The sequence below is a fragment of the Pelobates fuscus genome, chromosome 6 (assembly GCF_036172605.1).
Source record: "Pelobates fuscus isolate aPelFus1 chromosome 6, aPelFus1.pri, whole genome shotgun sequence".
Lineage (NCBI taxonomy): Eukaryota > Metazoa > Chordata > Amphibia > Anura > Pelobatidae > Pelobates > Pelobates fuscus.
Window position 1 is genome coordinate 255,418,520 of NC_086322.1, and position 19,564 is coordinate 255,438,083.

Sequence of the window (19,564 nt, forward strand, 5' to 3'; positions counted from 1 at the left end):
GAGTACGGGGACCTTTAAACTTAATTAGGGAGCACTGGGAGGGGGAGAGTATCGCTAGCGAAACCCCTATAGTATCGTACGTGCTGGAGTTCCGAGACCGACTGGAGGCGCTAACCCAGGCCGTACACACCAACCTCCAGGCGGCCCAACAACGTCAGCGGCGATGGTACGATAGGGGAGCCAGGGACCGCAGCTTTCAAGTGGGGCAGAAGGTTTTAATTTTAAAACCTGTCCGCACAGATAAGCTGCAGGCCGTCTGGCAAGGCCCATACCAGGTAGTGGAGCAGCGATGCGACACTACCTATGTGATTGGCCCCTGCTCCGGGGTAGGGAAGAGACGCATGCTTCACGTCAACCTGCTCAAATCCTACCACAAGCGGATAGAGGATGTGACGGCAATCTGTGCCTCAGCCCTGGAAGATCAGGAGAACTTACCACTACCTGATCTGCTAGAACAGGAAGAGCCGGTAGAGCCCTCCCGGGGGGTTCAACTGGGGGAGCGGCTAAGCCCTCGCGAGCGTGCCCAGATACAGGAGCTGATCGTAGCTAAAGGGGCTACGTTCTCTAATTTACCTGGGTACACTCCGCTGGCCACCCACCGAGTTGAAACCCCGGGACAGCTACCTATGCGGCAGGCCCCGTATAGGGTCCCGGAATCCGTCCGGACTCATATGAAGGCCGAGCTGGATGAAATGCTGCAGTTAGGGGTTATCGAACCCTCAGCCCCTGGGCATCACCGGTAGTCCTGGTGCCTAAAAAGGACGGCACAACCCGATTCTGCGTTGACTACCGGAGGCTGAATGACAAGACCGTGTCTGACGCCTACCCGATGCCCCGTATAGACGAACTGCTAGATAAAATGGCACGGGGCCAGTATCTCACTACAATTGACTTATGTAAGGGATACTGGCAGATTCCTCTAGCCGATGATGCCATCCCCAAGTCGGCGTTTGTCACCCCGTTTGGCCTGTACCAGTTCAAGGTCATGCCCTTCGGGATGAAAAACGCTCCGGCTACTTTTCAGCGGATGGTAGATCGACTACTGGACGGCTTCCAAGACTATGCCTGTGCCTACCTGGACGACATAGCCATCTTCAGCCAGACTTGGGAGGACCACCTCCAACATATAGGGGCGATCCTAGATCGTATTGGGGGAGCGGGGTTAACGCTGAAACCGAGTAAGTGCCACATAGGGATGGCCGAGGTGCAGTATCTAGGACACCGAGTAGGGTGTGGGCAGCAGAGACCCGAGCCAGCCAAAATTGAGGCCGTGGCCAAGTGGCCTACCCCCAGGACCAAAACCCAGGTGCTAGCGTTTTTAGGGACTGCAGGGTATTATAGGAAATTTGTACCCGACTACAGTACCCTGGCCAAACCCCTGACGGACCTGACCAAAAAGAACCTTCCCCGACTGGTTGTCTGGGCCCCAGAGTGTGAGCAGGCATTCCAACAGCTCAAGACCGCACTAACTAATGCTCCTGTGTTGATGGCTCCTGATCCAACTAAAAGATTTCTTGTCCACACAGACGCTTCAATGTTTGGATTGGGGGCAGTGCTGAGCCAAGTGGGAGCCGATGGCGGAGAACATCCCGTAGCCTACTTAAGCCGCAAGTTGTTACCCCGCGAAGTAAGCTACGCCGCCATCGAGAAAGAATGCCTGGCCGTGGTGTGGGCCCTTAAAAAGTTACAGCCCTATTTGTACGGACAACCTTTTTCTTTACTCACAGATCACAACCCGTTAGTGTGGCTAAACCGTGTGTCTGGAGACAATGCCAGGCTGCTGCGCTGGAGCTTGGCGCTGCAGCCCTTTGACTTTACTATCCATTACCGGCCAGGAAAACAAAACGGTAACGCTGACGGGTTATCTAGACAGACTGAACTCGAGAAGTGATCTGTGAGTACTCTCCCGGACATCCCCAAGCCGATCCGTTTGGATCAGACTGTGTATGCCGGCTTGGTTCTGGGGGAGCAGTGTGGCAAAACTAGCCACTTCTGGACTGTAGTTATTAAAGGTTGTCCGTAGGCTGGATATGTACTGTGTATTTTAACCTGTGTATGTACCGTGTTGTGGCCGTTCGCAGGCTGGCCGCCGTATGCGGCCAGCGCACCAAGCAGTCATACGACGAAACACGGCTATCCTGGCCGTTCGCCGTACGAATCCGGGCTCCCCAGGTCGACCACACATTCCCAAGTCGTGTGGTACCAATTCACCGATTGCAACCTTGTTGCAATCGGTGATTAAGGGCTCTCCGAGGTGGCCGTCGATCCACTACCGACCATGCGGCGGTCGGCCATCTTGGATCCTTTGTCCCTGCAGCGGTGTTCGGTCGTCGAGAGCCTGGAACTGAAAACGGCTACTCGATGATCTGAACGCCGCTGGACTTCCAGCACGTTCGGGAGTCCCGCGTTCGGTCCATTGTATGTCCCGTACTTATTTGGTGCTTTTAAACTCACTTTAAGGTTTTGTTGTATTATGTGCGGCGTTCGGTCAATTCAGCTGGGATCGGAGCGGTATTCTCCCAAAGTGTGCGCTCCGACCCCAGCTATCTACCGAACGTTCAACTATTGCAAAGTACCGAATAATGTGTAATTTCTGTATTTTAATGTAAATTGTCGGTTTCGCTGCACGAGGAGATAATCCACTTAGTCGTCCATTTTAGTGGGAGTATCTCCCTCGTGCAGCAAGGCCTGTTGGGAAAGTCACGATGCATGGTGGGAGAAATCCCCTGGAATTACTGTCTGGAAACCCCTTGCATGGGGAACTGTATAAATATACTGCCTGTGAATAAACCGAGTTCAGTTGACTCCCAAACTGTGTTTCGTCCGGTTATTGGGAGGATGGGGAATATTGCCGTGCTTTCTGTCGTGACTGTGGATTTCCTGAGGATACCAACGGATATCGTGGACTAATATACTGCGTTCCGTAACAGTGGGCAATTCTCAACTGTTTACTATTATTATCCCATAAATATCCCCACAGAATGGAGGAAGAGTGTGGTGCAGAGAGGTCTATAATCAAACTTTTTTGTTTGAGTATTTGTAAACGGCTACCCCCGATGGGATTGGTACACCAAAATGAGGAAGGTGAAGACAGGAAAGGGCCGATCATGAAACCAGCCTTGATTTCCGTGGTCAGAAGGTGGTCCACCGTAAGTGGGTCAATGGATGCAGATAATAGGTTAGGGCATTCGAGTGTACCTGTGGGGATGGCGATAAGGCTCGTGTGAAACCCCTGTGAGAAACCCGTCACCAGAAAATCTACCAGATGCCTAGCTGGGTGTGAATGCAGATAGTATTCCAGGATGTCAATGTTAACCTCAGTTAGGCGTTTCTTAGGTGACAGTCGGGCTGGACATGTGGACTTGGTCTGGGCTCTGGAGCAGATGGAGCAGATGTAAAATGCCCTGCATGCAGTGAAATTGCATACCCCGCATTAAAGTCATTGCACACCCGAGCCTTGCCCAGAAATGAAATGGGTCTGCCCAGCTTGTCCCTGTGCCCGCCTCCCTGTCTAGGGTATGGGGTGAAGGAGTGGTGGGAAGTGGAAGTGTCTGTCTCGCAAGGGCACAAGTCAGAGAAGTGAGAAGAGGAACTACAGGAGGCACAGGACGGGGGCTTCAAACCAGCAAAGTGACGGCAAAACAATTCTGGGTGCATCTGGCACCAGTCGATTCTTATGTTGAACTGTGCCAGATGAGTCTTGGCCGAAACTGATTTATAAAAATCATAAAATGAGGACCATCCGTACTTGATACCTAAGTCAACCACCTTGTATAAGTATGAATCAAGCTCTTCCCTCCTATGTGGGTACACCAAGCAGATAACGTCCCGATAAATGCCAAAGGCAATGACAAACTGAGGAATGGAAAGCTTTTTGTTATGTTGTGGGTGTCTCTCTTTTAGTACTACTGAAATGTCACCACGAACATAACCTTTGTTCTCTAGGATGTCTTGGGAAGTTATGAGTAGTGACATTAGATTCTTTCCATTGAGAATTTCCTTCTTTATGGAATCTGGAACAGAGTGGGCCGGAGAGACTTATAGAGTAGTGATAGTGGGTGGTGGGGGAGGGGGAGGGGAAATGAGGAGTCTGTATGACCGAGACCGCCAGGGGAGGGCCTGCCGGGCCTAACGAGACACCTGGTGTGGCCGATTCCACTTTCACCAGCCTGTTGTTGATCATTTGGAGGCTGGCCAGGATAGCGACCAGGGTCTAGTGAGTGGAATCTGAGGTGTAAGCTGGTGGCCCTTGCGAACTAGAGCTGGGCCTAGGGACGTTGGCCTGTGCCGTCATGAGCCTGTATAGTTCTGCCTTTCTGGCAGTGGCTGGAAAGAGGATACCCCTAAGTCTGAGCTCTGCTGAAATTTTAGGAATGGTCCAGTAACTCAAGGATCTGGGGGCAGAAGGGGTGAGGGATTCCTCCGGAGACCCAGGCCTGACTGGCGTCCTGGATATTTCGTCCAACGGCAGACCGATGATTGGGATGGATTCTTGTGACATTCTGAAAAAGGAATAATGATTTGGATAAGTAAGGTGTCGTAGAGGTGGGGATGAGACCTTCGGAGAACTGGTCTGCTAGCTAGTGCCGAGGCAAAGAATTTACCTAGAACCAAGTGACAGGTGAGGCCCTGCTAGTGCCAAGTGGAGGAGAGAGACTCTACCTATGATTTGGGCTGAAGGAATTTTGTGGCCACTTGAACGTGGTGGCAGGATGTTGGCCTCTCGGTGACCGTAAGAGATTTAAAACGTGTGGCCGTGACTTGGGAAGCCCTAGGTGTAGCCCTAAAGAAGAACGAGCGAGGTGACTAACTATGATTTGGTCGTGGGACTGAACCTCCGTGTATGAGGTGGGGTGTAGACCTCGCGGGACCGTAGTATTTACTTAGGCTAGCTAAGGCCAGCGCCTAACCCGCAATGCCAGTTCTCTAATCTGATGGGGTTTGTCTCTTAGAATGATGTAATTGAACGTATCTAGATACTAACCTTGAGTATTTGTCCTATTTCTTCAGACAATGCGCAGGAAGACTTCAATATATTCTTGCTTCTGCAGGGAACGGGTCCGGTGAAGATATCCTAAGAGAAATATAGATGCTAGTGGGCATGAGGCGTGCCACTGGTATGCCAAGTGTAAAAATGTTGAACGTATGGGTATAGTGTAATAATGAAACTGTACGATGAGGGACCTGAACGTTGGTCTGTTAGTAGAGACAAGCCCCCTGGGTTCCAACAATTGTGAAATTTAAATGATACGAAGGCGAAGTGAGGCCTTAAGGAGAAACTTAATCATAGTGAGTAAGATTTAACAATACCTGATACTGAAATGCAGGGAACCAGGTAGTCTGTTGGTGGTTCATGCCGTATAACTTGGCGAAACTGCGGTAATGACGCAGGTCTAAGTAATGAAATGTAGAAATAATAGACAAGAAATGTACCGTTAAATTAGTAGTAGCAAGGTGGTGTAGGTTTGTGTGATTGATATTTAAATCGTAGTCTTAGACCTGGCCCGTTTGAAGTTTAGAAGCCACTTTGGGAGGTGGGGAGGCTGAATTAGGCTGTGGAGGCTGAATGAGGCCTCAAGGTAAAAAAAAAAAAAGGTAAACCTTCTTACCTGATACAGTAATACAGGATACTGGGATACCATTTTCTTGGAGACTGTTTGGAGGAAAGTAGTAGAACCTAAAAACATATCCATTCTAAGTATAAGGAACCAGTACATGAAGGATAGCATAAAATCTAGCCTAATAAAAGTTAGTGAGGTGAACATAGAGTCCGTTTGGGTTACGTTAGAATTTGGTATTTACACAGTAACTTGTGTAGGTGTGATTTATAGACCCCAAGACAAATAGAAGAGTTAGATAATTTACTAGTTGAGGAAATAGCTAAAATGACAATGAAGGGGGAAGTTATCATCATGGGTGACTTTAATCTTCCTGATGTGAATTGGAAAACAAAATTAGCTGCTTGTGCCAGGAGTACACATATTCTAAACTCCCTACTGGGATTGTCTCTAAAACAAGTTGTCGTAAAGAGGCCATACTAGATTTAGTGTTAACAAATGGAGATTTGGTATCCGATATTACTGTAGGTGAAAGTTTAGGATCCAGTGATCATCAGTCAGTGTGGTGTAATATAAGAACAGTGACTGAGTCACACCACACAAAAACAAAAGTTTTAGACTTTAAAAAAACTGACTATGTGTAAAGGAGTCATTATCAGATTGGAGCAATTTAAATGGAGTCCAAGAGAAATGGGATTATTTAAAAGTTGCACTGCTGAAGGCAACAGAAAATTGCATTAGGCTTGTCAGTAAAAGCAAAAAATTCAAGAAACCACTGTGATACTCCGCAGATGTGGCCAAAATAGTAAAAAACTAACAGTTAGCATTTAGTTATTATAAAAAACCCAGAGTGAGGAAGACAGAATGCTCTATAAGATTAGGCAGAAAGAGGCTAAGCAAGTTATAAGAGCTTCCAAATCTCACACAGAAGAGAAAATAGCACAGTCAGTAAAAAAAGGGGACAAAACATTTTTTAGATACATAAATGAGAAAAGGAAAGTAAAACAAGGATTAGTTAGATTAAAAACAAAAGAAGGAAGGTATGTAGATGAGGATAAAGGTCTAGCTGACTGCCTCAATTAATATTTTTGTTCAGTATTTACAGAGGGAAATGAAGGAAAGGGACCTCAGTTAGGAAAAAGGACAAATAAGTAATTTATTACATATGAGTTTACAAAGGAGGAGGTTCTATTTCAACTGTCAATAGTAAAGACAAATAAGTCAATGGGACCTGATGAAATACACCCAAAGTTATTAAAAGAGCTTAGTGGTGTACTAGCAAAACCATTAACAGATTTATTTAACCAATCATTGTTAACAGGAGTAGTCCCAGAAGATTGGAAGTTAGCGAATGTTGTGCCCATTCACAAGAAAGGTAGTAGGGAGGAGTCGGGCAACTATAGGCCAGTAAGCCTTACTTCAGTAGTGGGGAAAGTAATGGAAACCATGTTAAAGGATAGGATTGTTGAACATCTAAAAATACATGGATTTCAAGATCAGAGACAACATGGGTTTACTTCAGGGAGATCATGCCAAACTAATCTTATTGATTTTTTTGATTGGGTAACTAAAATTATAGATCAGGGTGGTGCAGTAGACATTGCTTACCTAGATTTCAGTAATGCTTTTGACACTGTTGCACATAGAAGGCTTATCAATAAATTTCAATCTTTAAGTTTGGATTCCAATATTGTTGAATGGGTAAGGCAGTGGCTGAGTAACAGGCAATAGAGGGTTGTATTCAAAAAAGAGAGGTATAGACTATATACCAACATGTGTAGCGCTATAATAGGTATAAATGGTAAGCGGGGTACACTCACCCCTCCAATGCAGTGACTATCTTGAAAATATATATCCGAATGTACATACAAAAATAAACAGCAAAAAGAAAATATAGTGCAGATGGTTTACAGAATAAAGGTGAGTGATAGTAACAAATGGCTAGAACCACTCACATGGGCTGGAGCCTATATGGTATTGGCTCCGTAAGTGACTCCTTTTTGCTTTTAAGTCAGCAGCACACCCCTTTGTCCTAAACGGTATTCCTCCGGGGATATAGAGCAAAAAAGAAATAAACTAGATGTGTAGTACTGTATGGAAGATGGATATAATATTGGTGATAATGGTTGTGCTCACCTTAAGCAGAGCCTTGAATTCCCGGCTCTAAGGTTTATTGGCAGTATGCTAATTTTGTTGGGATAGCATTCCCCACATGAGGTTCCTGGAGGCTAGAAAGGCACCACGAACATAACACCCAAAATAGGCCCCAAAAAAAGAACAGACTGTATCATTACCAAACCATTTTCTTTTCGGTAACAAAAGTCTTCTGACCATTTACACCTAATTATAGCGCTCCAGCTGTTGGTATATAGCCTATACCTCTATTTTTTGAATATTTGCACTTTACTGTGGATTAGGGTATTCCACTTTTTGTGTTGAGCTGCTTCTTCTGTTCAGGCACTTTAGAGTATCACTCACTATCTCCGCAAGAGATAGCTGTTTTTTGTGTTATATTCTATATTTAAACAGAGGGTTGTAGTCAATGGAGTATATTCGAAGCTTGGGCTTGTCACCAGTGGGGTACCTCAGGGATCTGTACTTGGACCCATTCTCTTTAATATTTCTATTAGTGATATTGCAGAAGGTCTTGATGGTAAGGTATGTCTTTTTGCTGATGATACTAAGATATGTAACAGGGTTGATGTCCCAGGAGGGATAAGCCAAATGGCAAATGATTTAGGTAAACTAGAAAAATGGTCAGAGTTGTGGCAACTGACATTTAATGTGGATAAGTGCAAGATAATGCATCTTGGACGTAAAAACCCAAGGGCAGAGTACAGAATATTTGATAGGGTCCTAATCTTAACATCTGAGGAAAGGGATTTAGGGGTGATTATTTCTGATGACTTAAAGGTAGGCAGACAATGTAATAGAGCAGCAGGAAATGCTAGCAGAATGCTTGGTTGTATAGGGAGAGGTATTAGCAGTAGAAAGAGGGAAGTGCTCATGCCATTGTACAGAACACTGGTGAGACCTCACTTGGAGTATTGTACGCAGTACTGGAGACCGTATCTTCAGAAGGATATTGATACTTTAGAGAGAGTTCAGAGAAGGGCTACTAAACTGGTTCATGGATTGCAGGATACAACTTACAAGGAAAGGTTAAAGGATCTTAACATGTATAGCTTGGAGGAAAGACGAGACAGGGGGGATATGATAGAAACTGTGACAAGACCAATCTCGCCACATTGCATTGGAGAAGCCTGGTTGCCCCGCCTGTTGCCTCTGGACTATGGCCCCATGTTAAAAAGCTTGATTTTCCCCTGCAAAGACATGAAAACCGGGTCCTTTGGTACTTGCCCTATTTGAATAGTGATACCCCAGATAGCTATGCCATGGAGCCCATTCGTATAATGAAAGACTATGTGAAAGACTTTGGCTCCATGGCAATTGAACTGTATGTATGAGATCTGAGCGCCATTCAGTAATAATGTACGCTCAGATCTAAGCTATCTGGGGATATGTTGAATGTACCTGTTTTATGCAATGGCTGCAGTTATATATTTTTATGTATTTTACTGTCTTTTTACTGCCATGTGCTTAATGGAGTTTTGCCTCTGTCCTTGGAGATAATTGGATTACTTCCCAATTATCTCCAGGATATTAGAGTCTGTGGAACTGGTTTTGGGCAAAAAGCCATGCTTCCTTTGGTCACAAAGGACTTCAATCTATCTTTTGAACCAATGGACCAATGTGGCTGATTCTGAAAATGTAAGTTTTATGTGAATGTGATGCATACTTTTAAAGTTATGAATAATGTGGAAAAACTGTATTTCTCTGCTTGTGATAATTACATTACCCATTGTGTAAGGTAATTGTATCACAGGCAGAGGGGAGGATTTTGTGTGGGAGTGTCTGAGTGTATTGTACGTGTTTATTGGTTGTTTTCCTAAACCCTGTGGGTGGTTCTAATGTGTAAATAAGAACAATAAACCCACAGCTCTGTCTGGTCACTGCTTGACCCTCAACACGGAGCTTTGTCTCGTTCTGGGGGGATTTACTGTATGCTGTTCCAGTTTTACTGCTAGGAGTGTAAACCTATTTGTATGGTTTTTCCTATTCGGCTGTTTACAGCATTCGTATGGTTCCGGTTCAGCTGTTTACGGCATTCATATGCTTCTACGGTTCGGTGGATTGGTGTCTACAGTAGCTGTGCCTGTGTCTCTGGAAGAGAAGATCTACTAAACGGCTTTTAACCCCCTTTTATGCCTGGGGGTGCCGTTACAGAAACATTTAAATACATAAAGGGAATCAACACAGTAAAGGAGGAGACAATATTTAAAAGAAGAAAAACTACCACAACAAGAGGACATAGTCTTAAATTAGAGGGACAAAGATTTAAAAATAATATCAGGAAGTATTACTTTACTGAGAGGGTAGTGGATGCATGGAATAGCCTTCCAGCTGAAGTGGTAGAGGTTAATACAGTGAAGGAGTTTAAGCATGCGTGGGATAGACATAAGGCTATCTTAGATATAAGAAACTAATGAAAGTATTTTAGAAAATTGGGCAGACTAGATGGGTTGAACGATTCTTATCTGCCGTCACATTCTATGTTTTTTAAGGAACAGAAAAAGGAAAGGTGTATCCCGCGCCTAGTATATTATATGTGCAAAAAATACATACATATGATCTCAAATATATCCGGAAGGAACCGAACCTCAGAATAAAAACAGAGAATAAAACACAATAGTGCAATACAGTGATAAAAAATATTGTTATGGTGGTGAGTACAGCTATATATAATCCACTCACATTTATATGAGCTATAACAGAGCTCAGCTGTGCAGCGCTTGGACGGTACAATCCCCGTCTTGGGATATGTTGTTGTAGTATATGCAGGTGCTTCCAAAGTGCAATATGCGTGGTATATGCAGAAAAAAGGAAAAATAGCAGCCAATGGTGAAGTAAGTCCCAATAATGGTGTAAATAATGGATAGTATTGTACTTACAATTGCTAGAGCATGTAACCTGCTCTAGTATGGTCAGTTTAGGTGGTATAATCCCCACCAAGGATATACCGGATCCAGGAGGTAAAAGAATGAATATAAAAAGTAACTTTAAAAGTATACTTTAATATTAATACAATATAAACAAAAACCATAAAAGGTATAAAAAGTTAATGTCCCACTTAACGCGTTTCGCCTCACAGGGCTTCTTCAGAAGTGTGGTGCAACCTCCTCTCAGATCCGTTTTTATATGGTGGTAGATTAGTAGATTTTCGTCCGGTGTGTTTCTTCTTCCTAGTTCCGGGTGCCGGTGGAACGCATACAGCGCACCGGTGACAGTGACGCGGCACTCGCGTCGTGCCGGAAATGACGCGGTGCTCGCGTATAGCTGAAGACCGGCATTAGCTGATACTGTTGCGCTGAAACGCACGTAACGCCCATGATTCGGCGTGCGTTGCGTTCCAAAAGCGCTCATTAGGGGCCAGCTTTGCAAGACAGAAAGTATGGAGAGTGGGCATATCTTATCTCTCCATACTAGTAGTAGTACTGCGGCGGCCATCTTGGTTGAGGGCATAGAATATAAAAAATATGGGAAACAGTATTAGTCATTGATGGCACTTATTTAGCCTCCATATTACAAATATGTTGATAAAATATAATACAAAAATGATCCAAAATAATATATATATACACAATAAAGTATTAATGTGAAACAAACATCCAGTTTCTTATATATGCTTACTGAAAGCAGGGGGGTATGAAGTTTTAAAAAACAGTGGTAATTAAAAAAGAGTACATATGTGAACAGAACTTAGGATTGCAATAATAAAAGAGATAAGTATATAAACACATAAAAAAAAAAAAATAAGCTAAGAAATATTAAAAACCTATATAGAATCTGTTAAAAGACAAAAATAATCAAAAAAATAATGGTTAGAATAATATATATGGAAGAAAAAGTGTAAAAAGAATTAAAACAATGTAGGAGGATTTATAGGAAGTTGTATAGATCAAAGTCAGCGTTTAACCCATTAGGGTGTAGGGTATCTAACTGGTATACCCACTGCATCTCTGTTTGACCGATCTTTTTAACAACATCTCCTCCTCTCTAATGGTTCTTAACTATTGCAATCCCAATAAAAGAAAGGTATTTTGGATCATTGTTGTGCATACAGAAATGGGCTGGTATTGAATGGTTTTTTAAACCCTTTTCCACATTCCTGCAATGCTCAGCTATCCTGGTTTTGAGTGATCTTATAGTCCTGCCTACATACTGGAGGCCGCATGGGCACTCTAATAGATATATTAAATTTTTACTATTGCACGTAATAACTTCTTTGATATTATATATTTTATAAAAACCCCTTTTATCCATAAAATGATTGATTTTATTTGGGCTAGTCTTGGTAAAATTTTTCGTTAGATGCATCTTAAGATTTGGTGCCCCTCTGAAAATTATTTTGGGTTTATCAGGAATTATTTTTTTTAAAATATCATCTTCTTTCAATAGGTGCCAGTGCTTTGTTAGAATTTTCTTCAATTGTTTATTCTTATTATTGTAATCCAAGACAATTGGTAAAGTAAAGTCTGGATTACTTTGATTCACTTGGGCCTTTTTTGTTTTATGTATAAGCTGGTTCCTATTTATGATAGCTGTCTCATTTATTGTTGACTCAATCTTATTAGCATTATACCCTTTTTGTATGAAGCTTTCTTTTATTGTGTTGGCTTGTTTTAAAAACATGGATGTATCAGAGCAATTTCTTTTAAGACGCATGATTTGACTTTTCGGTATGCTTTCTAGCCATATTTTGTTATGGCAACTATCTGTACTTATATAGTTGTTTACGTTAACATCTTTAAAGTGTGTTTTTGTTTGTATCTTATTGTTTTCAACATAAATATTTAGATCCAAATAAGTCACCATAGTGTTGCTAAAATCCGCAGTTAAAACAATACCCTCTTCATTATTGTTTAAAAAAGAGATAAAATCCTTAGCAGTGCTCATAGACCCACTCCAAACAAACAGGAGGTCGTCTATGTACCGAGAATAGGATACCAGGTTCTCCACCCAGCCATGCCCTCTCCAGACAGACTGGTCTTCCCATTCTGCCATATATAAGTTGGCATAGCTGGGTGCGAACCTGGTACCCATAGCTGTGCCGGTCTTTTGTAAATAAAAACTATCTTTAAACCCAAAATAATTATGTTTTAAAATTAGATCTATGCTTTCAATTATAAAATGAATTTGTTCTTGAGGTATTGAGTTATCTCGTTCTAAAATGGATCGAATGGCTTTGCATCCCTTGTCGTGTTTGATGATCGTATATAATGACTGTACATCACAAGTGATAAGTATATAATTTTCCTTCCAGACGATAGTTTCCAGTTTTTTTAAAAGGTCTATCGTATCTTTTAAATATGATTTTGTTTGTCTGACAAATGGTTGCAACATTATATCAAAATATTCTGATAAGTTTGAAAGAAGAGATCCAATACCTGACACAATAGGTCGTCCGGGGGGGGGGGGGGGTTACTCAGATTCTTATGGATCTTAGGGAGAAAGTATATTACTGGGGTTTTTGGGAATTTTATATTTATATAATTATATTCTTTTACACTTAAAATTCCTATGTCTTTACCTTTATCCAAATATACCTTGAATTCAAATTTAATGTCTGCTATTGGATCTTTATGTAGTTTGACATATGTGTCACAGTCGTTTAGTTGCCTCAGAGCTTCTTTTTCATATTTTTCTTTGGATTGGATAACCAAACCCCCGCCTTTATCGGCGGGTTTAATCACTATGGTGGTATCTTTATATAGATCTTTGAGTATTTTCATTTCCTTGTTGTTCATATTTGGTCTGTTATTGATTTTTTTCGTGTCTAATGTTTTTAAGTCCTTACATACTTTCTTTTCAAATATATCTAAAGCACTTGATTTAAAATATGCAGGATAAAAAGTGGATTTAATTTTAAGTTCGCTGTTTCTATATTCTTTTGTGTTGGTGTTACTTGTATTGGCACCTAAATTGGTGTCCGAGTTATCTTTAATAGTATAAAAACGTTTTAAAGTGGCGTTCCTTACAAATTTGTTTATATCTATATATGCAAGGAACGAATTGTATGACTTGGTTGGAGCAAACTTAAGACCACGTTTTAAAATGTTTATCTCAGTAGTGTTTAAAATTTTGTCAGATAAATTAAAAATGCCTGTAGGTGTGTTCTGTGATTTCTGATCTAAAAGCTTTCTAGCCTTCCTTTTTTGCTGTCTTCTCCCTGATCTCCTTCCTCTAATTCTCTCTTGCGGCTTTTTATTGGTGTGATGTTCAGACGATGGGTTTGTCTCTCTCTGTTGGAAGGGATTTCTAAAAAAGAAGTTTCATCGAACTGTTCGCAGAAAGATAAGGCATGATATCTATTGTTTTTGATTGGATCATGTGGTGATAATGGTTTTGTATCATCTTGTCTTTTGTATGACTTTTTTGGGTTCTCCCAGGAGTACTTGCTATTTGTTTGTTTCTGTTTGGGGGAGTCTCGTATATAGGTATATCTGTGTGTCTTGGGTCTCACAATCAGAGGTGATATAGGAACATCTCGATGTGTGGTGTATTTAGGTTTAACTTCTCTTTTTTCTAGGTAGTGTGTGTTTGATTTTTCAAAAGGTTTATTGTGAAAATGAGTGTTCTGGTGGTGATTGGTGTTGATTGGTGTGAAATTATCATTTCTAGTGTTAAATCTTACGGGAGATTTAATTGGTGATCTGTGACGATTGTGATAAAAGTGTTTCCTTTCATGTGTTTCTTGACTCTGTAGTCTTTTGGATCTAAATCGGTAGCTTTTTTGTGTGTAAGGGTTGTGGTGCGTTCCCCCATTTTTCCATTGATTTTGTGTGTTGGATTTTTTTGTGTTGTATGTGCGGACTTGTTTTTGTGCATAGTCGTGTTTGTCTCGATTATATTTTTGAATTTTTATCCTTTTTATGTCCATTTCAATTTTTTCTACATTTTTTTTAATTTTTTGTGATGAGTTGTAAAACTCTTCAGTATCACCAAAAGGGATCAATTGTTCTCTTAGTGCATTTATTTTTTTTATCTATTATAGATAATTTTTCACTTTTGACTTTTATGAGACTTTTCATTAATCCAAAAGAGCAAAATTCTAGATGGTTATACCATTCCTCCCTAAAATTTTTATTTTCAGTATCTGATGTAGGCATTTTAAAAAATCTCAGGCCTCTCGGAGTTATTTTCTCTTCTATATATTTGGTTAGCGTTGCTATTTCCCACCTTAATTTCATTTCTTTTGTTAGTGAAAATTCTAGTTCTTTAAGTAATTCAGGTAAGTTATCGAAGATAATTAATGGTTCATCTGTATTAAATTCTTCTAATTCATTAAAGACATCATTGATATCTATGGGGAACAGAGGTTTTGAAATCGTGCTAATGGTCTGTAGTGAGCCTGGTGAAAAAGGACCGTAAGAGCTTAACCTATGACATGCAAAATTAAGAAAAGATGTAGTGAGCGGAGCGACCTTAGTTGCGTAGAAGACTAATTCCTTAGGGAAAGGGAAGAGACTGTACAATAATAGACTAAGTTCCAGTGGGTTAAATAATGGTGCCTGGCGGTGTATTTTGCATATTGTAACTTAAGCGGAGAGGCAGTATAATCCACAGATCTCCGCTGGTAGACAGGAACACAGGTAGCATAGGCAGGTACAGCATACAATATTCCAGGTAGCGTAATAGAATCCTTCCCTCCCAAGAACTAGACGAAACATAGGTGAGTGCTTTATTCACAGGTCACAGTATTTATGCAATTCCCCATGCAAGGAGTTTCCCTACTGACATTGCAGGGGTTGTACAGTAGGGGACTACATGGGGAACTTAGCAACCTGGACATTTCTCCCATAATACACTGCTGCACGAGAGGGACACTCCCACCAGAATATACAGTTAAGTGGATTATCCCCTCGTGCAGCAGAACCAATATTTCACACAAAAATCCATAACTCATACAATATTTGTCTGATTTAAACGAATGGACGTTCGGTAGGTAGCTGGGGTCTGAGCGCACGTTTTGTGAAAGTGCCGCTCAGATCCCAGCTTAAATAACCGAATGTCGTACGAAATACACATTATTTCTAAGTTACCTCCAAACTACCGAATGACTCTATAGAACCACATTACCGAAGGACCGGGGCTCCCGAACGGCTTGGAAGTCCAGCGGTATTCGTGCCGTCGAGTAGCCGATTTTAGTTCTAGGCGCTCGACGACCAAATACCGCTGGGCTTAACAAAGGATCCAAGATGTCCGACTGCCGCGTGGTCGGTAGCCGAACGATGGCCACCCTGAATCCTCTTAATTGCCTGATTGCAACAATGTTGCAATCCTTAATGGGTGCCACACGACCTCCTGTGTGTGGTCTCCATTCGGTAGTTTGGTCGTTTCACGAATGGTGTTGAAATTCACCGTTCGTGAAACGATTACATGAATGCTGGCGGTTTTCGTATGCCGGCAGCACATGAACGCTAGGATTTCCTTGAACCATGTTACACAGAATACATACGCTTGGTTCTTAAAGGTGTATACACATATGCATAACATTATATATACATAAAATACAATGTACAGTGGCTGGATTTGCCACAGTAACTTATTAAGTGATTGTGGCCAAACTGTGCCTTTAAGAAGATTACCCTGTGAAAAATTGGTGTCCCATAATTATGTGGCCATAGACGGGAATTAGTGCAAGACAGAATTATTATTATTTAATTTAAATTATTTAAATTATTATTAGAATTTAAATTATTATTTAAACCGGTGGTGACTTAAGAGCCATATAATAAAACACATAAATTAATATAGGATAAGATAATGTGAATAGGGTGAGTGCTTTTGTTTAAGTGAATGGCATAACTAGGTACATTTATAGCAGATTGTGAATTTAATCGCTGAAGCCTCCTGCGTTCGGCTAAACGAACGAACGAGAGGACTGTAAACAGAAAAGAACTCCTGTGGTCGGTTAAATGGAGAATACGAAAGGCTAAACAAAAGCCAAAATATAAAAAAAATTATATTGCGGTCGGCTGAACGAACGTACGAATGAAATAGACGAACGTAAGTTTGTTTAGTGCGGTCGGCAGTTAGTTTATATGAAAATACAAATGAAGGAGTGTATACTCTGCGGTCGGCTGTTAGCCTCATGAACGCAGAAGTTCACGAACAGAGAATGTGCACGAATGGGTAAGTATAATGAAGGGAGCCTATCCCCGCGTTTTTAGGCCTGAACGTGGGAAATAGCCGAATGCTATTTCCCATGCTATGCTTACTTGGACGTGCTGGTCTCATGACCAGAAGCCGGGAAGCGGGTATAGATGTCGGATAGGAGCCGGTTAGCAGGCATGGAGGTCGGAGGCAGGAGAGCTGCTGGCGACAGACTGCTTGCTGGAGACTGGATTTGTTGGTGGGAACAACTGACTGGAAGTGCTGGTTGCTATGAAGAAGACAAACAGCTTGCACGACAAAGGTAAGTAGGGGGAACGGAGTTTAAATAGGGGTCATAACTCCTCCCACAAATTCAGGCCAAATGGCCTTCCAACATTATATATATATATATATGTAAATGAGCTCAGTGACTCCTGTAGTTCCGCCACTGCATGTTACTTCATGTGCATTGAACAGTCTGACAAAGAGCCAGAATTTGTTGAGACCTTGTCTAGATTAACAGAGAAACAAAATTGATAGTCGAGCCAAGGTCAGGATAAGAGAGAGCAAGAATGGTAAAACAAAACGATGTCAGAAACACTGAAACTAATACGCAGTATAAACACATTTTGCGGTAACAAAAACCGTGGTAGGACAAGGAAACAAGGATAGCCAGGAAGTATTTATGTCCTATAATGGGTTGTGATTAGATATTGGATATAGTGATGTCATAAGTGTTTGCCAATAAGTACACATCATCAAAAACGTCTAATTTCAGCCTATAAATAGAGACCCAGGAAAAGTGCTAAGGATCATAATAATGTCACTTCGGGGATTGTGCAGCAATGCGAGGAACAGATATTGCTACAGGATTGTGGGACATTATTCTAAATTAGGGACTGTCGTACTGAAACTAGTACTGTTAGAAGGCCTGTGATGTTACGTCCTGTGATGTCATGTGTAAATAATTATTGATGGAAATTAATATGACTGGTACTTGATTCCCTATGAAAGGTGGCAAAACACTGAACACTCAGGCAAGAGCTTCTGGATTTCCTGTACCTCAGCTGAAGGCATGGAACACACCTGAGAGAGCTCATGTTAGGAATTCAACTGTCCTAAAATGGTTTGACTACATACAATTGGGGGAGCCTGGGCATTTCTGGCACCATAACTCCTAAAACACACTGTAGTGGTTTTAGTGCTTTAAGTATTCCATTACATTTACTGCAGCAGGAAATGGAAGGAAAAGACTGAAACATTGGTTTCAGCCTCACCCTCAAGTCAATTTGTGGAAACTTCTTTGGCTAATAAGGTGTCCTACAAATCTTCTGTATTCCTTACACTATAGTTCCCTGTGACCCTGTGTTAAAAACCCTTCCTGCACAGATCTCCCTTGGCCCTGGGATGGCACTTTGCCTCCTCCAATGTCATCCGACGGGTGCTAATGCACAGCGCTGTGAACACATTAGGCCTTTACCATAGGAACGCATTGTGTCAATGATTTTACCGACGCTGGATGTCAGACCAAAAGTCCCTTAACTGCCAGGAAGTGCCTCTAATGGCTGTCAATCAGTGCCTCTAGTGGCAGTCTTAGTCCTGCAATGTAATTATTGCAGTTTCTCAAAAGCTGCAATGATTTACATTGCAGGACTAAGGGGGGGCAGAGACACAGCAATCAGACCACTTCAGTGAGTTGAAGTGGTCTGGGTGCCAATAAAATAAAGGAATAATAAAAAAATAATAATAAATAGATAAAAATTGCAGTTGATGAACAGGATTTTTATTTTTTTATTTTTTTATTCTGGCCTCTAACTAGTTAAACTAACTTTCAAATTCATGCAGGAAAATACATTTTTCAACACTCTTTTTCTCTCAACAGAAAAGAAAACAAAAAGCTTTGTTTAATTTTTGGGTGTATGCGAAGTACAAACAGCAAGTAGCTTTAGCTTGATTTTTCCACGGGTAATCTCACTGTGAAAGAGAGCTGAAGAGTAATTACAGGTCATTTTACAAGAAGGTCCTGTAAAGGTGCTGTCATTTAAGAGACGAAAGAAGACATTGAACTTCACCCTTTATCACAAGATTATCAATTCTCCTTCATTTTGAACAATGAAATTTTTTCGTTTTAAAACGTTCCTTTGCCTCACAATCTTAGGTGCTACTATAATCACCTTTCTGACCATTATTTTACATGACAAGGAAAGAAACCGATGGAAGCCCAAAGGGTAAGTCATCCATTTTGATTTTGGTGGTCTAATCGCTATTCATTTTCTTAATGGTGATTCTCCAAATCTGCAGCAAAGTTTGGGGTCATTTTTTATCATTTGTTTTTCCTCTCTCTTTGAATATTTAGATTGCGTGCCAAAAACTCATTCTAAGTGGCAGTTAAAAATAAATTCTGCTAAACATTTTAATTTAACCGTTACCATTCACTGACATGTATCTGAGGTAATATAACAGCCCAATAAATATTTTAAGAAAAGCAAACGTATGAGCAACCTGATATTTTAGAATTTCTTTGTTTGTCATTACATATCTAACTGTCTAGATATTTTTGTTGTTGATTTTGCCTTTGTAATTGTCAAATAAAGTGTAATTCTCACTATTTTTTCATCTGACATCACAAATTAATTTTGTGTTTGGATATCAAAAGGATAAACATATCCTCATACACAAGTATGTTCCGTCGAGACCCCTGCGCTCATCCCAAGACCTACGCCTATCCTCTGCCCGGATCCCCACCTCTGACGCTCGCCTTCAAGACTTCTCTAGGGCTGCACCTATTC

General features: G+C 41.4%; 2 protein-coding genes across 2 annotated transcripts in view; both read left to right on the plus strand.

The window, feature by feature from the left end:
* JMJD6 (jumonji domain containing 6, arginine demethylase and lysine hydroxylase) overlaps positions 1-19,564 on the plus strand; it is a 363,289-nt gene that overhangs the window by 162,625 nt on the left and 181,100 nt on the right. The window lies entirely within an intron of this gene.
* The window catches only part of ST6GALNAC1 (ST6 N-acetylgalactosaminide alpha-2,6-sialyltransferase 1), a 168,337-nt gene continuing 167,576 nt past the window's right edge, over positions 18,804-19,564 (plus strand). The window contains exon 1 of the mRNA XM_063458981.1: positions 18,804-19,003. Coding sequence (XP_063315051.1) covers positions 18,888-19,003 — 116 coding nt within the window. The 5' untranslated portion in view covers positions 18,804-18,887. The remainder of the gene's footprint in view (positions 19,004-19,564) is intronic.